This window comes from Pleurodeles waltl, chromosome 10, assembly GCF_031143425.1.
Source record: "Pleurodeles waltl isolate 20211129_DDA chromosome 10, aPleWal1.hap1.20221129, whole genome shotgun sequence".
NCBI classification, from domain to species: domain Eukaryota; kingdom Metazoa; phylum Chordata; class Amphibia; order Caudata; family Salamandridae; genus Pleurodeles; species Pleurodeles waltl.
This window is the reverse complement of record NC_090449.1, coordinates 1,028,349,197-1,028,375,167: the sequence shown is the minus strand read 5'-3', so window position 1 is coordinate 1,028,375,167 and position 25,971 is coordinate 1,028,349,197. Positions and strand designations below refer to the sequence as shown.

General features: G+C 44.5%; 1 protein-coding gene across 6 annotated transcripts in view; it reads left to right on the top strand.

Annotated features, from left to right (window-relative positions):
• CNOT10 (CCR4-NOT transcription complex subunit 10) overlaps window positions 1-25,971 on the top strand; it is a 281,547-nt gene that overhangs the window by 94,118 nt on the left and 161,458 nt on the right. For all 6 annotated transcript variants that reach the window (XM_069211989.1, XM_069211987.1, XM_069211986.1 and 3 more), the window contains one exon: window positions 24,061-24,209. In XM_069211989.1, coding sequence (XP_069068090.1) covers window positions 24,061-24,209 — 149 coding nt within the window. The remainder of the gene's footprint in view (window positions 1-24,060; window positions 24,210-25,971) is intronic.

The following is a 25,971-nucleotide window of genomic DNA, read 5'->3' as shown; positions in this document are numbered from 1 at the left end:
GAAAAAACTTTATTTTTAAAGACATCTTGCAGCAGAAGTGTAAAAATATGATGATCTCTTCAAAATGCAACAAGTGTATTTCATTAACATACATAACCTTTTCACCTTAGTGCATCAGATTATATCAGTGCATTGAGAAGTATTTTTTTTAAAGCAAAAGTTTTCAAACCTAAATTTACATTCTTTTTCCCCCCACCCTTACTACAATGTCAGTAGTGAGCTGAGATGCTACTCAGTTGTTAAGTGCGCTCTTTGGGCTGGGTTCCTATTATACACAAACAACATTATTAAATGAGACTCAGGAGATGGTTTTGCACATTGCACATCCTGAAGTCATGTATTTCAAGATCTTTTTGTATGTGATAACAAAAAAAAAGGAGGAAAAGTGAAATAAAGCAATTGCCTAGGATCACACAGTTTGGTAAAGTAGGGAAGCCGGGATTAACGCCGGGTTTTCTGATTTCACGTTCTGCAATTCAGCAGTTGTATATGCTTCGCTTCCGGTATACCCACCTTACTTGCACACACCCCCGGAACCCCTCCTCTGAGTGCCACCCTGCTGGCATCAGTGAGGCCCTTTAATATCACACACAGACAAAACATTTTGGCCCACAAGAAAATACCCAGGAGTATCCATTCCCTACACTTACTTGTTGTCCCATGTAGGATGGCGTAGCATTGAATTTGGGGTTGCAAACCCTTTGGTGATATCATTGACGAATGTAATGGCATAATACTTTTGCAAACTGGCTATCGGGGCAGGACTCCTTAGCAGTTAAGAGTTGAAAAAAAACATATGCTGTTCCAATCCACTCTTTTCATGAGGAGCAGCAGCTGTCTTAGACTAGTGATATGCTCATGTCTTTGAGTGGATAGCTTAAGTCACAAGAACTGAAGGACTGCAGAACCGAAGTTCTGTCTGTAGATCTATAATGTGAGAGCATGAAGAATACCATTCAAAATACCTTGCACTTGTTCTGTAATGTGGGGTTTCCACATGTTCCATATCTTATTAGCATGAACACGGGTGAACATTGCAAGAAGCTATGCAGATTATTTTTGTGTCGATTTGTTTGTAGTGCTAATCTTATTAAACTATGTTTGTCCTGCATGGTGAATATTTTTTTTATGACCGTACCTAAGTATTATAAGCTTTTTATTATAATTTGCCTTCTGAATATTTTTGCCTCGATAAATTCAGCAGAATGTATTTTGCACAGTTCTCCATCATTGATGATGCAGCTGTTTGGGCCTTCCGCAAATCAGTGTTTCCTACCTTCGAATTTGGTCTACGGATACCATTAAACTCCAAGGTCCCTGCTTGATATTATTAGCTCTCCAAGATTAGCTTGTTAGTGAAGGAGATTACAATTAGGAATTTATTTGTGACAAGCAATATATTTAGTCTGCATTGGATAGAGACTCCGAGGACCGTATGTAGAGATGTCCGTATGTAGAGATGTACAGCAAGTTCTCAAGCTGGAAATCATGTAGATCTGTCTACTGGTGTAACTGCCCTTGTCCTTCAGTCTCATATCATACAGGAACATTCTTTTTTTTTTTTTTAGAACCCCAGGGCTTCGAATTGGCAGAGACATCCCAATTGGCTTCTACATGAATTGTTGTGGATGTATGTAGAGGGTTTATAAAGCACATCTTGCGGCATAGTTTCAAAGTCAGCATGCCTGTGTGCCAGCCATTGCAACACATGAATTTGCTTTGGATGCTTTGATTAGCACTCCTCTGCATTTAGGAAATAAGGCAAAAGAAAGAGATATTGCACTGTTGATAGTGAGTGTGAAGTATTGAACTAAGGGCATTGTGAATTGTATTGGTTTTTTGAATTGCTTTAAAAAATGTGACTAAGCGGAGTCAAGCAGAACGACTAGATTAAGGGGATTGCTTAGCATATGAAATGTGGGATATGGACAAAATAGAAGAAGCATTATGGCGGAGATGTATATGGCGGTAAACAGTTATCTGTATTCTTTGCCTTTTGTTTCACTTAAAAGAAATAGGACTTTTATATTTCTCAAGAAGAAATAAGTGGTGTAGGTGCTAAGCCACGTTTTGAAACCACGAATATTAAACAAAAGTTACCTTACAGATCCACAAAGCCCTTCAGAAATCACATTAATGGAAAGGAATGTATGAATCAGAAAAACAGTTTTATAACTGCTGTTTAATTTCAGTTGGTCTTTTAAAAAGGAAAATGATCCAAATCAATATAAAAATCTGATGGGGAGTATCATTATTGTTCCATATGAATACACTACTTCCACCAGATTGAAATTGTGCTGGAATGTATGGAGTAAACAGCCAAACACTGTGGTTGACAGATTTTTAAAGATTGTGCTTTCCTCAGTTTTCTCACTGTCCACATTTAGAATGTTGTGACATTTAGGCAAAACAATGGAACAACCACAATTATTATTGTAATTAGTATTGATATTGGGGTAATGTAAGAGAAATCGGAGGCATGTGTTATAAGCTTATTCACGCTTTCTCAAAAGCCAGCAAAGCCTTCCAGCCAACACCAAAGGCCAACTGGGCTTTAAATCTTATTCTCAGTTTCAAATCCACAGTCTACTTTAATACATAATGCTGCTTGTATTTATTTCAAATATCTTTCCTTTTTTATTTTTACATGGCATCACACCAGAAATTATTTCAGGATATTGGCGTATTGTAAAGTTAGCCTAGAAAAAGCAGAAAGCTGTAAGACTAACTAAACCCTTTTGTCTGTATGGCCTAGAACTGTTTGCATGAGTACCAGAGGATTAGAATTACCATACATGGCCTGCAGTATGAAATAGGGCACCTCTTGTACGAGATGTCCTACACTCGTAACCTTAAGATTGATAATTGTTGCTTATGCTTTCAGATCTGAACTGAGTGTGCAGAGCAGTGGACTGTTCCTCCAGGCTCCTTGTGAGCTGACATTCTATTAGTAGGCTGTTTAGTAGGGTTGCCAACTCTTAGATTTGAGCCATAGCCCACCCCAGCCCTCCTCTCCCTTAAAGTGAAGACATCCGTGTCCTTTGAGCAGCTGTGAGGAGTGGTAATGTTTTGCAGCGTGAATCTTTTCTGGAGTGACATGATGGGTATTATTCCTTCATCAAGTGCTTTCGTCCGGCCTACTTTTTTACTTCTCTTTTACTTTATTCTTTTTTGTGTGTATGTTTTGTGTTCCCATTTAGTGGTATGTCCCTTGCTATGTGATGTCAGACATGCGCCTTGGAAACCCCTGTGCATGGTTGCCATCTTTAGACACCGGTGGCACAGAGGGAAGGATCCAATGTTAAAAGGGATGCCGTTGAGGTCAAGCTAGAACAGCCATTGAAAAAACATACACAGAGTTAGAACAGAAAAATGTGCCCAGATAATGCTGAAATAATACAGTGGGGCACAGCCAAAACATTTGAACTCAGAGCCTCAATAAACACAAGAAAGGGAAGTTTCCAAACTTCGACCCTGCAGACACCATATCAGCGAGTGAGGGCACTGCAGACAGCACCACAGCAGTAGCAACTTCACACATCACCTGTTTGACTCTTTCAAAGGAGAGACAGATTAAGGGACCAACCTTCCATAGACATAGTCTTTTTAAGCAAATGACTAGACAGGACATGCTTCCAGAAGGAACACTGTCTGACATTGGGGACTGTGGAAAAGATGATGAGCATGATGGCTTTGTGCATCCCACCGACCTCGTACATATGAGACCAATCCAGGAATGGCTGCAAGATCAGTGGCTACAAGCAACAAAATGCTGGAAGATGTAGTATTTGTAACACAAAGTACAGCAGGAGATGACATGGTGGAACCTAAACAACGTAACCGTAGACAGAGCCTTCCTTCAACAAGCTTCATCTGTCACCATTACCACTGATCATCCTACATAGGATGGGGAGCACAAAAGGGTCCCTCAACACCAAGAGACTATAGAAAACAAGGAAAGCATGGCAACATACACACGTTAGAACCAAAAACAGTCTCCTTAGCTTGAAAGGCATTCCAAACACATGTATGGGGAAGGACAGTGCAAGTCCAAAGAACAACTAAGTTTTATCTCAACCAGCAAAGAGGAACAAGGTCATATGCACTGTCAAAGCTAGCACTAACCATTTACGAAATGGGCTATACAGTGACAGATAACCTTGATAGAAGTACACCTACCAGCGTAAAACATGTAGAGACGGACAGGCGAATCAGACAAGCAGCTTGCTTTAACAAACAGAACAATAAATATTCTAAAAGAACCTAAAAGGCGAAGGAGAAGAATATGTTACTGCAGATTTGAAAAGATATGTTCTTTGGTGTAAGAAACAGGATCTGTTCCACATTAGAACACAAGACACAACAGTCGTCAGACACCTAACATACCTTTTTGGAAATAAGCTAACTTACGCTTCACTAAAGGTTCACTACACAGTGATAGTAGCCTACACAAGGGGACACATAGGTAGAGCCTTTTTTCACCACACAGTTCATCAAAAGATTCCACAAGTGAGCAAAGAAATTGCATCATCCAGATATGCACCAGTATCTATGTGAAACCTACCTGTCACATACCAATGAACTGCAGGCACAAGCAGTTCCTCAGAGCTGTTGTGGATGAGGTAGATTACAAGTTCAAAGTGTTTACCTGTGGTATAGAATTTGCACTCAGGGTGTTCTCGAAGTGTCTGGGGGTAGTAACTGCGCACCTAAGGAGCAGGGGAATACACTTATAGCCTTATCCGGACGACTGGCTGGTAAAGGCGATCTAACAAGAACAATGCCGGAAGGACATTCAAACAATGATGCAAACACTCCCCAGCCTGGGGGTCTCCATAAATTTGGAGAAATCAGCCCAAGTTCCATAACAGGAAAAGGTGTTCCTGAATGCCAGACTAAGCTTTAGCAGTACACAAGAGAGTCCTGGCATTGAGAGAGAGCAAACACACCTTTACCAGAGGGGACAGCTTCCGATAGTGAGAACTGTGATGAAGTTGATTGTCACAATGGTGTCTTGTGTACCGCTCATTACACGTGCCAGGTTACACATGCACCCCAGCCAGGAATGGTTACAGATAAATAGTCAGACACCAACAGGATTTGGGAGGGTCTAATAGTTCTTACACGGGAGGGGGGGGGGGCAAGAGATACAGCGATGGAACATGGAAAACATCACTGTAGGCAGACTAGTCGTTTTCGCAAATCCCCCAGTGGCCATCATCACAGATGCATCCAATACACGGTGGGGAGCCACACACAGGGAAACCTGAACATCTCTGTATTTTCAATCCCTACGGAGGCAGGAAAGCACATAGATGTGTTGGAACTTAAGACAGAATTATTGACACTAAACGCCTTTCATACCCAACTAAAGGGGGAAAATGATTCAAATTCATACTGACAACACAACTACAATGATCTTCTTCAGCAACCAGAGGGGAATGAGATCATATGTGCTTTCCAACCTGGCCATCTGGAGGCAGGCCCTCTAAATACACATAACCTTAGTGGCATTGCACCTGCAGGGAGTAAAAAAAATAGAGGCAGACAAGCCAAGTAGGCAAAGAAGTGCCTCAAGTGAATGGAAGCTGAAACAAAGTACTACAATGGGTGTTTTGGAAATGGATCAAGCCAGGTACAGACCTGTTTGCAACACCAGAAAGCTCAAAATGCCAAGACTTCACGTCCAGGTATCTACTACACCTATCAAGGAGGATTACCCTATTGATAGACTGGTCAGAGAAGTTTGTACATGCTTTCCCCAAATGCCCTTGATACCATTGTGATAATCAAGTGTCACTGATTGCCAATGAAGCTAATCTTGATAGACAGAAATAGTACTCCGATCTAATGGAGATCTCACTGGGGGAGGGAAGGGGTGTGGAGTAAAAACTGCCAAGTTTAAGACATACTGACTGCAAGAGAAACATATCTGCCACTCGGAGCCAAGCAGCCTCAATGGCCTTTCTAAGTCTCCAGCTGAGAAGCATAGAGATCTTGAGGTAGGCCAGAAGAAAAAGTACAAGAATTTGCTGCACGGCATAGTGGAGCAAATATGTTCACTGGTGCAATAGAGAGGAGGTCATGATAGCAGAACACAGTGCACTACAGTCATTAGACACTGCCACTTCCTTCTATTGACAACCTCACTTAAGGTCCACTTAGCAGCAATTGTGCATACACTAAGGAACATAAAGAGAGCAGTTTCTTTCTTTTTTTTTTTTTTTGTTGTCCTCATTCAGCCCCGCTTGAAATCTCTCTTCATTCCTGTAACCTCTTCGCCCTTTTACCTAAGAAAAGATAGTCAAGTCAGGGGTGCACCTTTGTTTCTCTTGGTCCGCCTAGACCGACCTGCCAAGGCTTCACTCGGTGCTTAATCATTGGACTGGTGCAAAGGAAAACTCCGAACTACAATTCCACATAAATCCCCCTAAATCCCCCTCCGTGAAAATTTTAACAAAAACAATTTTTCAAGAAGACAAAATTTGACAACGCTCTACCCATTTTAATAAAGGTGCCCACATTTCTACACTTTTCTTTGGGCCCTGCACATTAAGGTCCAAATTCGCCACCCGAAGAGCAGCATTCAACCAGTCTGTAAAGCTCGGCGGGTGCTCCTTCAGCCATTTTTTGCAGATTTCATTCCGTCCCAACACCGTTACAAAAAACAAAAGTGCACGACTGTTTTTATTCACTGTTTTCCATATCTCCTCCTCCTGGGGCTGCCCAAAAATAATTAGTGGGAGTGATATACTGATTTTCCAACCCAACATAGTCGACAAGGCCCTAAAGACCTCCTCCCAAAACAACCGTACCAAAGGGCAGTCCCAGAACATATGTATATCCGTTGCTCCTAACCCACCACATTTCGGGCACTTAATCTCTTCCCCCTTCTTAAATTTAGAGAGTTTTGCTGGAGATATGTATGCTCTATGTAGAGTATAAAGATGATTTTTTCTTAGTGGAGCCGGCTTTATTACTTCATATAAAGTCATACACGACTTCCTCCACCACAACCCAATCTTGTCCCCTGACATCACCTTGCCCCATAACTTGCTTGGTAAGTCAAAATTCTCGTCCAGAGTTTCTAAGATTTCCCAGTACCAAGCTGCCACCTTTTTCCCCCCAGCCGAGACTGTCAAGTCTAAAAAAGAGTCCTCCAAAACATTTACCGCCCCTAATCCCACCTTAGTTACTTTTTCCCACTGTCTTATCTGTAGATATTTTAACCTGGACAGAGAACCATCTGTTATTCTTACCAATTCATCCCAAGAAAGTAGAGTACCTTCTCGCGCAATCTCCCCCCACCTTTCCACACCAGCCTTTTTAAGTGGTAGTACAAGAATATCCTGGAAGCATACTGGAGTACCCGGGGAATCCCAAATAGGGCCCTGATAACTATAATAGTGTACACCCAACTGCCGCCTCAACTGGTACCAGCTCCTTGCTATCCCTTGCAGCACTTTTAGTTTAACTTTTTTGAAAAATTTCGGGTCACCAAATTTAAATAGAAATGACTGTGAGCCCCCTTTTTCAGACGACACCATAGCTTTATACATTCTGCCCACTGTAGAGTCGTCTGGGGATCTAAACAGCATACTTGAATTCTTAAACAAAAAAGCCCACGCATAATATGTCAAATCAGGAAGAGCCAGTCCTCCCTTTTCCCTTCTTCTACGGAGCTTTTTCCATGATATCCTCGGCCCCTTTGAGTTCCAAATGAAACTACTTATTGCTTGCTGCATTTTATCTAAATGTGCCTTATGCATTGCCAAAGGAATAGCTGAAAACACAAAATTCCATTTGGGTAGAATAAACATCTTAATTAAATTTGTCCTCCCAGTAATCGTCAAAGGGAGACAAGCCCATTTTTGTAACATACTTTTACATTCGACTAATAGCCTACGAGTATTCTTCTCTACTAGATCCTTCAAATTTTCAGTCACTGAAATACCCAGGTACCGTATTTCCTGTCTATTTGTCGATAGCCCTCCTACCATATTCCACTTCATAATTTCTGTTTTCTCCGCATTGATCCGGTACCCTGATATCCTTCCAAATTGTTCAGCCAAATCTTTAACTGTATTAAAAGCAAGGGTTAGGTTATTAGTATATATTAATACATCGTCTGCATATAACGAGATTTTCTTTTCCCAACCATTGCAGCGAAAGGGTGGGATATGAGGGTTTTGTCTGATTTTTCTAGCAAATGACTCAATATATAAATTAAACAATACCGGAGACAAGGGACAACCCTGCCTTGTACCTCTTGAAATGGAGATAGGGCCCGTAAGTTTACCATTCACCAAAATCTTAGCGTAAGGGGAAGTGTAAATCTGATTGATTATACCACAGAACTTTGAACCTAAATTGGCCCGCCTTAAAACTGATTTCAAGAACTTCCAATTAACTTGGTCAAAAGCCTTCATTGCATCCAACATCATAACCGCCAAAGGTGCGCCAAACGTTGTGGCCATGTCTATTGCCCCGATCAGTTCGAAGGTTAATTCATGCAAATATCTACCTTTTGAAAACCCTTTTTGATCACTGTCTTACTAAGCCTATCCGCTAAAATCTTAGCTAACAATTTATAATCGCTGTTCAACAAAGATATAGGCTGCGTGTATTGCACAAAGGCGAAACTCTCCTGGGAACCCGGGAGCGCTCTAAAATTGGATCAGTATGATCCTTAGTTGGGGGGGGTTCTCCATGGGTGGGGGTAGGCAAGAGGGTGGTAGCGAGGGGGGGTAACGGGGGGGAAGGTGGGGAGAAAGTAAAAAGTAGTGCCTCGTTCAGCCCAACTATTTGTTACTATTTAAGATTGATAGATGGCTAGTAGGGGGGGAGGTCAGAGGGTGACGAATATGCCACTACAAATTTTGTCATGGAATGTCAATGGCTTAAGGGTGCGACGAAGAAGGGAACGGATACTACAGTATTTGAAGGACTCTACGGCACAAATTTTAGTTTTGCAAGAAACACATCTTACTAAGGCGGAGTGTACTAATATATTACAAAAATTAAGATGGGTGCGAGCATTTGCATGTACAGAATACAGCTATCATAATAAAGGAGTGTTGATTTTAGTTAAACATGTACAGCAGGGGGGTAGCAATTTTGGAGTCTAAATCAGATTTAGCAGGGCGATGGGTAATAGTAAAAATGCAATTTGGAGCTCGGAATTTGATATTAGCAGGATACTATGGGCCCAATTACGATGATATAGAACCCTTAAAGCAGCTTTTTTCTCAGCTTTTGGAATTTTCGGATCCGGTTATTTTGATGGGTGATTTTAATGTAGTTCTGGATAATGAGTTAGATAGGCTTAACTCCAAATCACGAGGTACACCTAAATCGCAACAGTATCTGAGGAGGATGATGAAGGAATTGGGTTTATGTGATATTTGGAGGGACAGGGCGGGGAATAGTAGGGACTTTTCTTTCTTTAATAAGAAATATAGACACGCCTCACGAATTGATTATTTTTTATTGGACATGCGGTTGAGAGAGGAGGTTGAGAATATTACGTACTTGCCCTCGCATTTATCAGATCATTCTGCGGTGCAGTTAAATTTGTGCTTTTGTCAGATTAGTTCCAGTGGTCGGTGGACGATTGATCGAACTCTGTTATTAGATCAAGAGGTGTTGTCAAACTTGCGTAGCGAAGCTGAATTCTTTTTTAGTGTAAATATGGGCTCTGCTCCTCTATCGGTAGTATGGGACACGTTTAAAGCAGTCATTCGCGGGGAATTAAGGTGTCACGTTGTAGATGCTCCTCAGACTCAGTGTGATGCAAATAAAGGTCCACCTCCTGACACCACCAAGTCACCTATATAAACCACGGTGCATTGGAGTAATCAGGTGAGGGAAGGAAGGGGAAGGAACAGCAGGGACGGGATATCTGTAAAGAGAGGAATACACAGTGTTAATATCACATTGCCTGTCTACTCTCGCAATGTCTCGCTAAAGTACCAACGACCGTACCTGCCCATAACTCATGAGGGCAGAACTAGTCCAACGCCTATCTGTGCTCCATCTGAATCATAGACGGACGCCACAAGCCAACAATTAACACCGATGATCTCTAATGGGTTGCTCAACACCCACTTTTATACAAGATAGTCACGAAATCATGAGGAAACAGAAACGAAAAGAAAGGGAATAAAATTAACGACGATAAGAACCTATCTCGTAGTCCTTTCTATGACTCAGTTAATCCACTAAGCCCCCTGTCATAGTCACGCAATTTGTAGGAATAACCCTGTGTTATTTCCTTACGTATTGAAAAGAAAAATCGTCCCGGCAGTTCAATTCCCGCAAAAATAAACATTAACCTTCTGTCGTAGCCAAACATATAATGTTCTCTGGCCCCAAAGATAATCGTTCGTGCTTTATTGGTAACTCAAACAAAAGACCGCCGTGCTTCAGAAGTTACCAGTGTCCTTGTCGAACTGTAATAATGGGAAAAAGAAAGGCGAGGGATTCCGGCACCAAATCGTCTCACCGCTTACCACCTCTCCTTCGTGTCAGGTTCCCCAGGGAAAATAACTCGACACTCCCGCTGATATCGGGAAGGTCCCAGGATTCAAGGAAAACCGGAGGAGGAATTATACCTCCTAAGCAAACAACTCAACCTCGGAAACGCCGTCAACAAGAGCCCTCGTTGTCCATCCGACTGGGTTCTAGGAAACGAATAACGCACATTACTTCCTGTATGTGCTTGATTTTTAAGCGACCTCTTCCCCTCTAGGCGTCATGGGATATGTAGTCCAAAAGGACTACATTATCCCGATCGGCAATGTAGGCGCCGCGGCTAACACCTGACAGTACGCCCGCCTCCAAAGCGCCTCCTAGGACCAGGTTTAGAGGGATGACGGGCATGAAACAGCCGAACCGCCCTAGGGGCATGGATATTGCTTTCCGGCTCCCATGAATCATCCTCAGCATTGTACCCCTTCCATGAAACCAAGTACCACAGCTTACCCCCCGTCGTTTGGAATCCAACACTCTGCGCACCTCGTACTCCAGCTGCCCATCTCTGACCACCGGAGGCACCGCCTGCCGGGTCGCTGAAAGAGCCGGTTTCAAAAGGCTGCAATGAAATACCGGATGGATCCTTAAGGAAGCAGGTAAGTTGAGACGGTAAGCCACAGGGTTTATCTGGCGTAACACCTCATAGGGACCAATGTAACGAGGATGAAAGACGCTACGCATCTTGAAGCGTATATACTTGGTGGAAAGCCACACTCTATCGCCTGGCTGATATGCCGGCCCCTCACGCCGATGTTCATCACCCCACTTTTTATACTGTTCTTTGGCCTTCTCCAGATTGAGTCGTATCTTCTTTTGCACGGATTGGAGATTCTTAATCATGGCATGAACCGTAGGTTGATCCGTGACTTCCCTAGGTATGTTTATGGGCAACATTTCCGCGTGGAACCCCGTGTTAGCACGAAAAGGAGATTCCCGTATCGAGCTATGCCAAGCATTGTTGTATGATAGTTCTGCCAGCCATAGCAACGAAACCCAGGATTCTTGAGCGTCCTTTGCATAGCACCTCAGATATTTTTTCAGGGTTTGATTGAGGCGCTCCGTCTGGCCATCTGTTTGTGGGTGGAAACTGGTGGACAGTGCGGATTCAATGCGCAGCACCTTGCACCACATACGCCAAAACCTAGCAACAAACTGGGGGCCTCTGTCCGAAATAATGGTTCTCGGTAGACCATGTAACCGCACCACTTGAGACAAAATTAGATGGGCGGTTTGACTGGCTGTAGGCAGATTTCTACAAGGGAGAAAATGACCCATCTTGGTAAGGCTGTCGATTACCACCATGATAGCGTTGTACCCCTGATCCATTGGTAATCCTACCACAAAGTCCACGCTAATGGTTTGCCATGGTTTATCCGGAGTGGGCAAAGGTATCAGTCTGCCCTGGCTCTTTGCGTTTTCTCCCTTGGCCCGTGCACATATCTCACACCGAGCCACCCAGGCCGCAACGTCTTTAGCCCAACCTTCCCACCTGAAATGTCGTTGAACTATTTGCGCCGTTTTGGTGTAACCAGGATGACCAGCCGTTACCGCATCATGACACCAATTAAAGGCTTGCACTCGGAGTTCACGTGTTGGCAAATACAAACGATTACCTTGCAACGGTATTCCATGCTTAAGGGTACGGTCCTGACTTAACTCTGCCCATTTCTTCCATTGAGCAGCAGACTTATGCTTAGAAACCTTTTCTAAGAAATGGGAGATATGAAGGGCACAAAGCACTCTTTCAGGTTTGATGATTGCTTCCTCAGGTCTTGAAGCGATGGTTCTCACGTCCTCTTGTCGAGACAGTGAATCTGCCTTGCGATTGTCAACCCCAGGACGGAAGGTCACCACAAACTCGTATTCTGAAAAAAACAGCATCCACCTCATTTGCCGCTGGGTAAGTTGTCTTGCCTCCTTCATATACTGCAGATTTCGGTGATCAGTATATACCGTGACCGGGTGTTGAGCTCCCCATAGGTAGTGTCGCCATTCCTGGAATGCCTTTTTGATGGCTAACAATTCCTTTTCTGCCACCGTATAGTTAAGTTCCGCAGCTGATAGTTTCCTAGATAAAAACGCAACAGGATGAAGCTGTCCGGTGGTTTTGTTTCTTTGTGATAACACGGCCCCAATCGCTATATCCGAGGCATCCGCTTCGACGATAAAAGGGGCATCCGGCTGTGGATGTTGAAGTATAGGAGCGGAGCAGAAGGCCTGTTTCAAAAAGCAAAAGGCCTCCTCTGCTTCCTCTGACCAAACAAAAGACACCCCCTTTCTTAGTAACCTTGTTATAGGTGACACAATGTGAGAAAAATGAAAGATGAATCTTCTATAGTAATTGGAAAACCCAAGGAAGCATTGCACGTCTCTCACACTAGTGGGTACTGGCCACTCCTGAACAGCCTGTATTTTTCTTGTCGACATGCAAAACCCTTCAGGGCTTAAATCCACCCCCAAGAACTCAACCTTCCGGACATGGAACTCGCATTTGCTCAGTTTGCAAAAAAGACAATGCTGTCGCAATGCTAGGAGTTCTAAGGAAACATGGTCAAGGTGGCGCTCCAGGGATGTGGAATACACCAGAATGTCATCTATATAAACGATCACGAAACGGTCTACGTATTCCTTGAGAACATCGTTCAGAAAATACTGGAATGCCGCCGGGGCGTTACACAACCCGAACGGCATTACCAAGTACTCAAACAGACCATAACGGGTTTTGAATGCCGTTTTCCACTCGTCCCCTTCGCGGATTCTGACCAGATGGTAAGCTCTCTTCAGGTCCAACCTTGTATAGATTACCGCCTCTTTCACCTGTTCCAATAACACAGGAATGAGAGGAAGAGGGTATCTATTCCTCACTGTATTCTTGTTCAGCATTCGATAATCGATGCAGGTTCTCAACTCTTTATTAGCTTTAGCTATGAAAAAGAGTGGAGAGGCTGCCGGAGAACAAGATGGTCTAATGAACCCGATCTCCAGGAAGTGATCCAAGTATTTTCTCAAATGCTTGGTTTCTGGGTCTGATAGAGCATATACCCTACAGGAAGGAAGGAGAGCTCCAGGAATCAGATCTATCTTGCAATCATATATACGATGGGGTGGCAATGTCTCAGCCTGACCTTCGTCGAACACATCCTTGAACTCGGCATAAACAGAGGGCAATATCACTGTTTTCTCCATCACTGTGGCCAACTGTAACCCTTGAGCCAATGCTAACATGGGGGATTCGTCATACAAGAAGCAGATATTCTCACACCTCGAGGACTGAAAACTAACCGTCTTGGTTTGCCAATCTATAACAGGATTGTGTTTTCTTAACCAGGGCATTCCTAAAATAATTTCATACTGAGGAGCCTCTATTATATCCAGTCTAATTCTTTCTTTATGTTCCGGAGATACCCCATTGAAGATCAACCCAACGTCCTCAGTATGTTCTGTAAGGGGCCCAGATTTCAGCGGTGTACCATCAACCGCCAACACTATTTCGGGGTCCTTTCTCGGAATGCTAGGAAGTCCCAATCTCCTAACCACCCCTGCATCTATGAAATTTCCCGTGGCTCTGGAGTCTATCATCGCCCATACTGGAAACTTTTGTTCTTTGGACACCAGCTCCACTGCTAACAAAAGGTGGGACGCCTTTTCCTCCTGTGGAAAAAGGGCTAAGGAAGTTAACCGTAACACCGGTTGGGGTTCTATAACGGGCAAATCCTCTTTCTCCGATGTTTTTCCTGCCGTAACCGCTGCCTTTTGAGTGGGGGAGTAGGAGAATCTCTTACGTGGTTTTTGGGGACACTCTCTTACATAATGACCCTTCCTGCCGCAATACATGCACAACCCCTGTACCCTCCTACTCTCCTTCTCGGACTTCGACAAGGGTGCCCTAACGGCTCCCACGTCCATAGGCTCCCCACCTATATCATTGGGAGTAGAAACAGATCGCACTTCCCTTTCTGGAATGCCTGGTCGCCTATCCCCCGCTCTACGCTCTCCCCTTCTTTCTGCTAATCTGTGGTTCAGTCTCAGGGTAAGGTTCACAAGATCTGTACAAGTGGAAGGCTGCGGGTCTATTTGAGCGAGTATATCCTTCATGTCGTCTCGTAAACCTTGATAATAGAGAGACATTCTCTTCTCCTCTGGCCACCCTGATTCTGCCACCAATCTATTAAAGGTCGTGAGATAAGAGACCAGATCAGACCTCCCCTGTCTCAACTCCAGTAATTCCCTGTCAGCACTAAAAGTGGTTGTTCTATGATCAAACACCCTCTCGAAAGCCGTCCGAAAGGCATTCCAGTCTGATAACAAGGGGTCATCGTTCCTGACTAATGGTACGGCCCAATTGGCTGCGTCTCCCGAGAGATAAGAAATAGCGAACATTACCCTGGAAAGGTTAGAGGGAAAAGACCCGGGTCTACAAGAGAATTGTAGAGACAACTGAGTTAGAAAGGCCTGAACTTTCCTGGGGTCCCCTGAATACCGTTCCGGGCTGGCCAAAGGGATAGGAGGGGAGACATTCACGGTTACCTGTGGGGTGGATGCTGAAGCATCGAAGGGATTCCTAGTAAGCCTTTCTACCTTTTCCTTTAACGCTGCTGCCTCCACCCTAGAATTAGCCAACTCTTGTTGCACTACTACTAACGCCTGTAATACATCATCCATAGACGCCATCTTTACATCACACCGAGCGGGAGGAGCGTTATTCGTGGGTGCGTTATTCTGTCACGTTGTAGATGCTCCTCAGACTCGGTGTGATGCAAATAAAGGTCCACCTCCTGACACCACCAAGTCACCTATATAAACCACGGTGCATTGGAGTAATCAGGTGAGGGAAGGAAGGGGAAGGAACAGCAGGGACGGGATATCTGTAAAGAGAGGAATACACAGTGTTAATATCACATTGCCTGTCTACTCTCGCAATGTCTCGCTAAAGTACCAACGACCGTACCTGCCCATAACTCATGAGGGCAGAACTAGTCCAACGCCTATCTGTGCTCCATCTGAATCATAGACGGACGCCACAAGCCAACAATTAACACCGATGATCTCTAATGGGTTGCTCAACACCCACTTTTATACAAGATAGTCACGAAATCATGAGGAAACAGAAACGAAAAGAAAGGGAATAAAATTAACGACGATAAGAACCTATCTCGTAGTCCTTTCTATGACTCAGTTAATCCACTAAGCCCCCTGTCATAGTCACGCAATTTGTAGGAATAACCCTGTGTTATTTCCTTACGTATTGAAAAGAAAAATCGTCCCGGCAGTTCAATTCCCGCAAAAATAAACATTAACCTTCTGTCGTAGCCAAACATATAATGTTCTCTGGCCCCAAAGATAATCGTTCGTGCTTTATTGGTAACTCAAACAAAAGACCGCCGTGCTTCAGAAGTTACCAGTGTCCTTGTCGAACTGTAATAATGGGAAAAGAAAGGCGAGGGATTCCGGCACCAAATCGTCTCACCGCTTACCACCTCTCCTTCGTGTCAGGTTCCCCAGGGAAAATAACTCGACACTCCCGCTGATATCAGGAAGGTCCCAGGCTTCAAGGAAAACCGGAGGAGGAATTATACCTCCTAAGCAAACAACTCAACCTCGGAAACGCCGTCAACAAGAGCCCTCGTTGTCCATCCGACTGGGTTCTAGGAAACGAATAACGCACATTACTTCCTGTATGTGCTTGATTTTTAAGCGACCTCTTCCCCTCTAGGCGTCATGGGATATGTAGTCCAAAAGGACTACATTATCCCGATCGGCAATGTAGGCGCCGCGGCTAACACCTGACATAAGGAGTTATTCCATTCAGAAACATAAACGGTATAAGGAAGAGATTTTTGCATTGGAGCAGGAAATGCGAAAATGTAAAGCTAAAATAATTGAGGTAGGGGAAACGGCAACAGTGAGGTCCAGCTGGGAGAGGTTGAGAAGTCAGATGGAAAAGGTACTACAGGGAAGAATTCAAAGCAAATGGGAAGCAAGCAATTTGGCTCATTTCGAGTATGGGGAAAATGCCGGGAAGTTGTTAGCCTGGAAAGGTAAAGCGGACCGTGTGATGAACTACATTAAGGAGGTCGAAGTGGGGCATTTAGGTGAAAAAACAATAGAAGGGGCGGTAATAGAATCGGCTTTCCGGGATTTCTTCTCGCAACTGTATTCTGAGAAGTTGGAGGTGGATGAAGGTATGATATCAGATTGGCTAGGGGTTGATGCATTCCCTGGATTATCGCGGCAGGAGAAGGAAGTATTGAACGCCCCGATAACAGCTGAGGAAGTTAGGAAAATCCTGACTAGCAGTAAATCGGGAAAAGCGCCAGGCCCGGATGGTATTCCAGTGGAAGTTTATAAGGTACTAGAGGATTTAGTTATCCCAGTGCTGACAGAATTGTTTGGAGGGATCCTGGAGTTTGGCAACGATATTCCTCTTTCATGGAATGAAGCTGTGATCTCCCTAATCTTGAAACCGGGCAAAAGCCCAGCGAAGTGCGCCTCATATAGGGGGCAGTTTCTTGACCACACTGATCATCAAGAGATTCCTAGAGGGAGCAAAGAGGATAGCACCATCATGTTTAGCACCCACTCCCATGTGAAATCCAACCATAGTACTCAGGCATCTAGTGAAAAAAAACTATTAAGCTAATGCATAAGGTTGAACTCAAATAGTTAAGATTAAAGACAGGCTTCTTAGTAGCTATCACATCACCACGCAGGGTAAGCAAATTGCAAGAGCTGACAACACTGGAAATATCCTTACAGATACACAAGAACAGTGTGGTTATGAGAACAGATGCACAGTTCCTCCGCTGGAGCATCACACTGTTCCACATTAACCATTCCATTTAGCCACCTGGATTCTTTCAGCAGCCAAAAACACATACAGAAAGAGTACTGTACAATTAGATGTGTGGAGGGCAGTCATGTACTACCTGCAGGAAACAAAACAGATCAGTATGTCCTTTGCAACAGTGAACAGAAGTTCCAAGGGGTCCTTCGCAAGACGGATAGAACAGACAGTCAAGACATGCTGCTGGTGGTAGTGGAAAATAAACTGAGGGCTCACTCCACGAGGGGGTGGGGGCAGTATTTGCCATTCTAGTGAATATTTCCTTTAACGATCTACATATGGCAGCGACATAGTCAGTCATACATATCTTCACGAAACAATATGTGGGCATTGAAGTCAGTAGAGACCTTTATGTGGGACACAAAGTATTGAAACACCTGTTTGCTAGCCTGGACTCCTTTCAACTCAACCTCTAAAAGGAGAAGCATACTGCTACATAATCAGTGCACATCATATTAGTCAAGGAAAAATGCATACTGGAAAACGAAATGGTTACTTACCTGTGGGAGTGGTTTTGCAGCTTGAAGGATTTTCTGGATTCTCGTTCGACACTCCCACCTCCCTGAAAATGGTGTTGTTTTGATCTAATAAAATTTGAGTAGGTAGGAAGCCAGACAAAAAAAGAAAAGAGTCTCAAGGTGATGACTATACACAAAGGCTTCCAGGGCGTACGTCTGAAGTCAGTCAGTCAAATACATTATTTGTTAAATTGGCACAAAATCACAAATCCATTAAATAAAAGTTACAAGTTTTTAAATAATTTTGAAGTTTCCATTTTTTTTTTTTTTTACAGTTACAAAACATTGGGTTAAAATATTATCCATCACAACTTGTTACTTTAGTGGTAAAATAACAATTATAAGAGATTTTAAGATCATGGCCTATATCTAAGTTAAGTTATACAACTACATCAGCAGATTCAGATAGTTTCCTAATAGCAATAGCAGATCTAATAAAATTTAAGACAGAATGACAAATTTGAATTGTTTAATTTTTGAACGAAGCTCATTGCATCCTTATAGTGTCTAGCTTTTGACCTTCATAATAAAGGCAATATAATAGTATGTCTAAGGGCAGTATAAAGTGTGTAAAATAGGAGAAAGTGACAAGTGCTCTGCTTGGACCTGGTGTCACAGGGACAAATGGGTAGATCTTTCTGCCAGGTACACTGCTTGGGAGAGGTCACTCTAAAGTGAATTAAATTTAACCTGAACAGGGTTAGGAGAGAGCATACTCTGAAACCAGGCCAAATAGGGTTCCATGGTATCCGTGGTTGAAATCTGGATATATGGTTTGAAAGATTTCAGTTTAAATGCTCCACGAAGTCTAAGGCTCAGTGTATGCTCTCTATAGCGCTGTTTCACCACCACTTTTGCATTTGTAGGCAAAGGCTTTGGGTCTGTAAACATATTTTTTTAAGCCCCAAATTTTGTAAAGATGTTTTCAGATATGAAAGCCAAGAGATTCTGTTGATTTTGACCAATTGTAGACAGTCATGCAATCTTGTACCAAACTGGCCTCTGGGTTTTCCAACATCTGACCCACAATAAAAGGGGAGCAACAGCAATCAGGTCCTTCAGGTACTGCAGACCCAGTTCCTCATGACAGATAATATTTGCTGCGTTCTTAGGTACCAACAGTAATATATGTGCAAATTCATTCTCAATGCGTTGTAGCTGATCTGCTTTGCCATGACCTCACAGACCCGTCCTGTATGTAGCTGCTGATACACATTTAGATTTATAGAGCGTCACTATCTGAGGTATTGTATTGGCCTGTGACCTAAATTACAAGCAAAGCAAAATATTGCTTCTATATTTCTTACCAGTTGCTGAGTCTTGGCCTTAAAATGGGAATACCATAGCATATAGGAGCTTTCATGCATGCCTAAATAGCAAAACATTTTCACCTTATTAATAATGTTTCCTCCTATAGTAAATCTTTTGGACTTTGTATTTCGAGGGCCACGTGTCATTACATAGGACTTTGTAAAATTTACTTTCAGATCAAGGTCCTGCATAAAAGATAGAAAAAGGTTTAGCAGACCTTGGAGGCCATTAGCAGTACACGCAATTAAAACAGCATTGTCTCCGTACAGTAAGACTGGGATCTGTCTCTGCCCCATCCTTGCAAAGTCCTTCCCGTACTTTAGTAGGAAGTCACATAACCTCTTGCCCTTCCTGCTATAGATGACATAACTGGTTGACGTAAAGTTAGATAACCATCCAGAAAAAAGGGATCTGTCGACCTGGTCTCCTGAAAGCAAATTATATCATACATAGATTCAAAATGTATCTAGTCTGAGTTTATTTTTGACCGGAGCCCTGCTATGTTCCAGCTAATCATTGATAGAGATGTAGTAGAAACCAAATTCCAAGGAGGGGGGCCTAACGGGTCCACCTCTCCCTCTAATGGAGATATGTCTTGACCTTCTCCTTCCTTTAGCTCCTCTAAGTCGGCCCTTCCATGCATGATTGAATCCATGAGACAATCACTTTCATCTAGGAAGTTCAGAGCCTGAAAACAATTTACAATGGGAGATTTATCTGAGTCTGTAAATCTGCCAACCCTGGATTTTGGTTTCGAGATACTGCGAGGGAGTCTAAAAATAGAACAGAAGGATCATAAAAATGACTTTATGGGTACACTTGAATTCCTTCTTTTGCCCTTGCACAATAGTCCAAATCTGCCAACAACCGTTAGACCAAAAAGGGTTTTTTAAATGTATCACAACGCAATCTCCCTCAGAAGCTTTCTTTGATGGACCAACCCACTTCACTCTGCGTGCCAGTGCGTAGTTTTTGTCCTCAACCAATGGGCAGACTTTCTCATGAAAGCTTATGTATCTTCATTGTTACATCCATTTAAAGGAGACACATTTTCTAGCACCAGAAAATACGGCGTGCATTCAGGGGGTAAATGCAGTGTCTCTTCCAGATTATTAGTGGAGTCAGATAAGAGGGGTTTGAACACCCAGGATTAGCCCCTTTTGTTTTTTTAAGTTTAGTTTGTGCTCTATATATAACACTCTAGATTTAGCTTAGGGTCGAACTAATGGTGGACCAATTACATTCAAGTCTGGATTATGTAAAGCGTTTTCATTCTTTAATGCGGACTCCTGGCTATGGCTGGCACGGGTAACTCTGATTTGGTTATCTGGAGTAGCGCACTAGTCACATTAGTTTGGAAATTATCCATTCTCTTAGTAATCAGTTTAATAAGTTTCTCCTCCAAAGCTACACAAAATGCTTTTAATATAGAATCAGTTAAATAGGTAGAATCATTTAAGGTGTCTTTCCTCATAGTACATTCCCTTATAGCGTCAGGGGCCACCTGTTGTCCAGCATTATCTTCCAATTGTATATGGCTTCTCTTTTTTGGTCCCAAGACTCCTTTCACATTTTTAGCCCTTACTCCCTCCCTTCTCTTTTTCAGAGGTGGGGAATCCACCAATGAGAAATCGAAAATTGGGTCCTTATTTGATTACTTGGTTAGGCTTGCATCCTGCAAAGAAAGCTGCAATGAGTGCACGCGTATTCCAATCTGGGATGGGTCAGACTCTGAGGTCTTTCGCAATGGCTACTCCATTTGTTTAGGCTTTACAAGTACAATTTGCTCCAGTGGTGGCCTCTGAGAGAGCTTCTGCACGGCCCCAATCTTAACCTCCACTTGTTCTAATTCAGTCTCTATAACTCCCATAACGGAGAATAAATAGCTTGTAATTGATGATTGGGCTGGAGGACCCAAACCTCTTTTCCCCCTTTGCGCATTATTCTTTCGCTTCCCCATTAGGATAGGTGTTTTAATGCACCTCAATTATTCTGCGCACAGCGGAGATCACTCAACCACATAGATGAAAGAGGGGGGGCCTGACCCAACCTCTTCTGGCTGCTGACAGGGGAAGACGGGCCTGCTCTTGGTCCAGACATCGCCCGGACCCAGGCTCAGGTGCGTCCCGCGCTGCGGGAGTGCAGCGCTGTTAACAGTCGGGTTGCCTGAACCGACCTCTTTCGGCCGCTGACAGATGAAGACTGGCCCAGTCTTGGTCCAGTCTTTGCTCAGGTTTGTCCCGCACTGCGGGAGTGCAGCGCTGTTAATACCAGGCCGGTGCCTGTCTCCTTCTCCTGGTCAGGGCAGCCTGGGGCTTGTAGTCAGCCCCCGCAAAGTCTGCACAAACGAGCATCCCACGCTGCCGGAGTGCAGCACTGTTAATAACAGGTCGCTGCCTGTCTCCTCCTCCTCCTCCTCAGGGCAGCCTGGAGCTTGTAGTCCGCCTTTGCAAGGCCTCTAAAAACCTGAGACCTGCACTGCGGGAGTGTAGCGCTGTTAATAACAGACCAATGCCTGTCTCCTCCTTCTGCTCAGGGCAGCTTGGGGCTTGTGGTCCGCCCCCGCAAGGTGTCCACAAACGCACATTCCATGCTGCGGGAGTGCAGCGCTGTTAATAACAGGCTGCTATCTGTCTCCTCCTCTTCCTGATCAGGGCAGCCTGGAGCTTGTGGTCCGCCCCCTGCAAGGTCTCCACAAACGTGCAGCTCACGCTGCAGGAGTACAGTGCTGTTACTAACATGCCTGTCTCCTTCGCCTGCTCAGGGCAGCCTGGGACTTGTGGTCCTCCCCGCAAGGTCTGCTCAAACACACGTCCCATGCTGCGGAAGCGCAGCGCTGTTTATAACAGGCAGTTGCCTGTCTCCGGCTCTACGGAAGTGCAGCTCTGTTAATAACAGGCCTGGGCACGTCTCCTCCTCCTACTCAGGGCAGCCTGGGGCTTGCGGTCCGCCCCCGCAAGGTCTCCACAAACGATCGTCCCATGCTGCGTTGGTGCAGCACTGTTAATAACAGACAAATGCCTGTCTCCTCCTTCTGCTCAGGGCAGTTTGGGGCTTGTGGTCCGCCCCCGCAAGGTGCCCACGGACGCATGTTCCACGCTGCGGGAGTGCAGCGCTGTTAATAACAGGCCACTATCTGTCTCCTCCTCCTCCTGATCAGGACAGCCTGGAGCTTGTGGTCCGCCCCCTGCAAGGTCTCCACAAACGTGCATCTCACGCTGCGGGATTGCAGCGCTGTTACTAACAGGCCCATGCCTGTCTCCTTCTCCTGCTCAGGGCAGCCTGGGACTTGTGGTCCTCCCCCGCAAGGTCTGCTCAAACACGCGTCCCATGCTGCGGAAGCGCAGCGCTGTTAATAACAGGCAGATGCCTGTCTCCTCCTCCTGCTTAGGGTAGCCTGGGGCTTGTGGTCTGACCCCTGCAAGATCTCCACAAACGTGCGTCCGCATTGCGGGAGTGCAGCACTGTTAATAACAGGCTCATGCCTGTCTCCTCCTCCTGCTCAGGGCAGCCTGGGGCTTGTGGTCCCCACCCCCCATGCAAGGTCTCCACAAACGTGCGTCCCGAGCTGCGGGAATGCAGCCCCGTTAATAACGGGCCGATGCCTGTCTCCTCCTCCTGCTCAGGGCAGCCTGGGGCTTGTAGTCCACCCCCCACCCCCCCACCCAAGGTCTCCAAAATCGCGAGTCCGGCTCTACGGAAGTGCAGCTCTGTTAATAACAGGCCTATGCCCGTCTCCTCCTACTCACGGCAGCCTGGGGCTTGTGGTCCGCCCCCGCAAGGTCTCCACAAACGATCGTCCCATTCTGCGGTGGTGCAGCACTGTTAATAACAGGCCCATACCTGTCTCCTCCTCCTGCTCAGGGCAGCCTGGAGCTTGTTTTACGTCCCCGCAAGGTCTCCACAAATGCACATCCCACACTTCAGGAGTGCAGCACCGTTAATAACAGGCCACTGCCTGTCTCCTCCTCCTCCTGCTCAGGGTAGCCTGGAGCTTGTAGTCCGCCCCTGTAAGGCCTCCACAAACCCGTGCCCTGTGCTGCGGGAGTGCAGCGCTGTTAATAACAGGCCGATGCCTGTCTCCTCCTCCTCCTCCTCCTCCTCCTGCTTAGGGCAACCTGGGACTTGTGGTTCGCCCCCCGCAAGGTCTCCACAAACATGCGTACCACGCTGCAAGAGTGCAGCGCTTTTAATAACAGGCCACTCACTGCCTGTCTCTTCCTCCTGCTCAGGGCAGCCTGGAGCGTGTGGTCCACCCCCTGCAAGGTCTCCACAAACGTGTGTCCCACGCTGCAGGAGTGCAACGCTGTTAATAACAGGCCCATGCCTGTCTCCTCCTCCTCCTGCTCAGGGCAGCCTGGGGCTTGTGGTCCGCCCCCACAAAGTCTCCACAGATTCGCCTCCCTGAAGTCATAACGGACAGGACATGCCACCAAATGGCCCTTGATGATGCCTAGCAAACAAGAACAAAAGATGAAGAGACTACAAGAGGAGAGTTTGAATCCAGAAAATTCTTTAATCTACTCCCACTGGTCAGTAACCATTTAATTACAAAATGTGTGAAGGCATTTTGTCTTTCCTGTTTTAAGGAACATCAGTTCTGGTTGGTTACGTGACCCCTAAGATTAGGACCAGGTCGGAAGGTGCATGTATTTGGACAAAAATGACATTTCCTAAAATCTGTAAGTGAGCAAGGTAACCCTCTGGGTCCATCAGCAAAACTCAGTTTTTAGATATATATATACTGTAGTAACTGTTGTTAATGATGTGCATACAGCGTTGTGTTGTATATTTCTTTTTTGTTCAAGTTCTAGCTCTGCATCATATATTCAGTTTAATTCTCTTGTTTTTCAGAAGAGAAGTTTGCGCAGGCTGTGTGCTTCCTCCTGGTGGATCTGTATCTGCTGACTCATCAAACTGAGAAAGCCTTGCACCTTCTTGTGGTCCTGGAGAAGATGATTTTGCAGGGAAGCAGTAATAATAAAAATGGGAAACATAACGAGGTAAGTCAGTTTATTGCAGATCTGCACACTAAATAGTGGTTGGGGATCTAATGCTCCAGAGAGATGCAGTTTTTTATCCCAAGTTTACTTTGTGTAGTATGTTTCCCAGATGTCCCCAGTTTTCTCCTATATGTGTAGGTTGACTTCTGAATAAAGATAATATACCTAAATTGATTGACTGTACAGCGGTAATACTGCTTCAAAAGCTGAAATCTCTATCGGAGAATACTAAACAAACATCTTAACATCTAGTTTGTTGGACAGAAAGCCTCACTGGTTGTAATCGTTTCTGCAAGTTCTGTATATCAATTCACTACATTTTTTAGCATATTAAATTGGTTTCTTTGGCAATCTAAGAAAACAACAAGATCTCTAATTGTAGGAAAAGCTACTAGGTTGATAATTCACCTTTTGCTTATTTTGCTGGTGGGATCATCATCTCAGTCCACATCAGACCTTCAAATAAATGCATTGATCCTCTACTGTTCTCTTGTTTGGTAGACCTCCATATTTGATTGCCTGGCCTTTTCTCGTACACATTCAGTAGTTCACCCACACCTTTGGCACCTGAGAGTTAGAGACATCAAACATGCCTTCTCTAGAAGCTTTGGGATATAGAAATGAAAGAAAGTGGTGAACCGGGGTCAGAGGCAAATTTAGTAAATGGGAAATTGAAGGAAGGTGCTAATTCAGATTTTTGGAAATTAAGATGTGGCATGTAAAGAGGGGGCTGGTGAATGTAGAGGGTGGGTGCATTCGAGGAAACCACAACAATGGCTTCTACGGGTTTGGGGGCATTCATGGGTGTGACCAGTGCCTAAAACCTGGCTTTGATTATTGCAGACTAACAATAGTCATTGCTCATCGTGTACATCAAATTTGTATATACAGTTCTTATAAGAGATGGACATGAGGAATTCTGCATCAACAAAATTTACATACATTTCCCTTGGGACACTGTGAGTGGGTAGAATTACCTCTTAGGTTTCGGATGTTGAGGATGGTGTCCTCATCTTTCAAAACAGTAGTCTATTCTGCTTGCCAGCACAGTTTGCCATTTTAAGTGTAAAACACCTCTTCCCACATCCAATCAGATTTCTCTCAAAAGTCTCCAATATCCAAGGTTTCATATAAGCATACAAATCAAAACATCTTCATCTGAGGCTCCCAAGACGTGCAGGTTCTTGTCCCTGTCTGCATTTTGCTGAGAGTTACTGTCAGTGTTCCATGACACTTGAGTGTTTATGCACTGTCCCTAGGCCACCCCGAAGATCATTGCTATCATTTTGAATCTGTTGGCTGGGGGTGATTGCATTGCTTTCCCAACCCTTTCTCTAATGACATTACAATATCCCCTAATGTTTAGGACTTGGAGTTCAGATCAAGAATGTTCTTATTAATCCTATGGTGAATCTTCACCATGCAAGGGGCATTGAGCCAAAGGTCTCAAAGGTAAATGGACAGCAGTTCCCACATTCATCACTCTGTCACCTCTTTTTGGTACCTTTTAGAGGGATTGGGCATTGTGTTCATTATTTCAGAATTCAAGAACCTGTTCTGAAATAAACACCACTGGCACTTGCACTGCTTGAAAAAATGATTACCATTCAGTACTGACACTGTGCTTCTCAGCCACTCCAGCAACAAGTGCTGTCTGTTGTGTCCCTCTACTCTACAATTGAGTCTTGCCTGCTCATTTTCCCGGGTCTTAGGACTTGCTGCCTGCCAGGCGCAGCCTCCATCACTGCAGACCACTTCAATG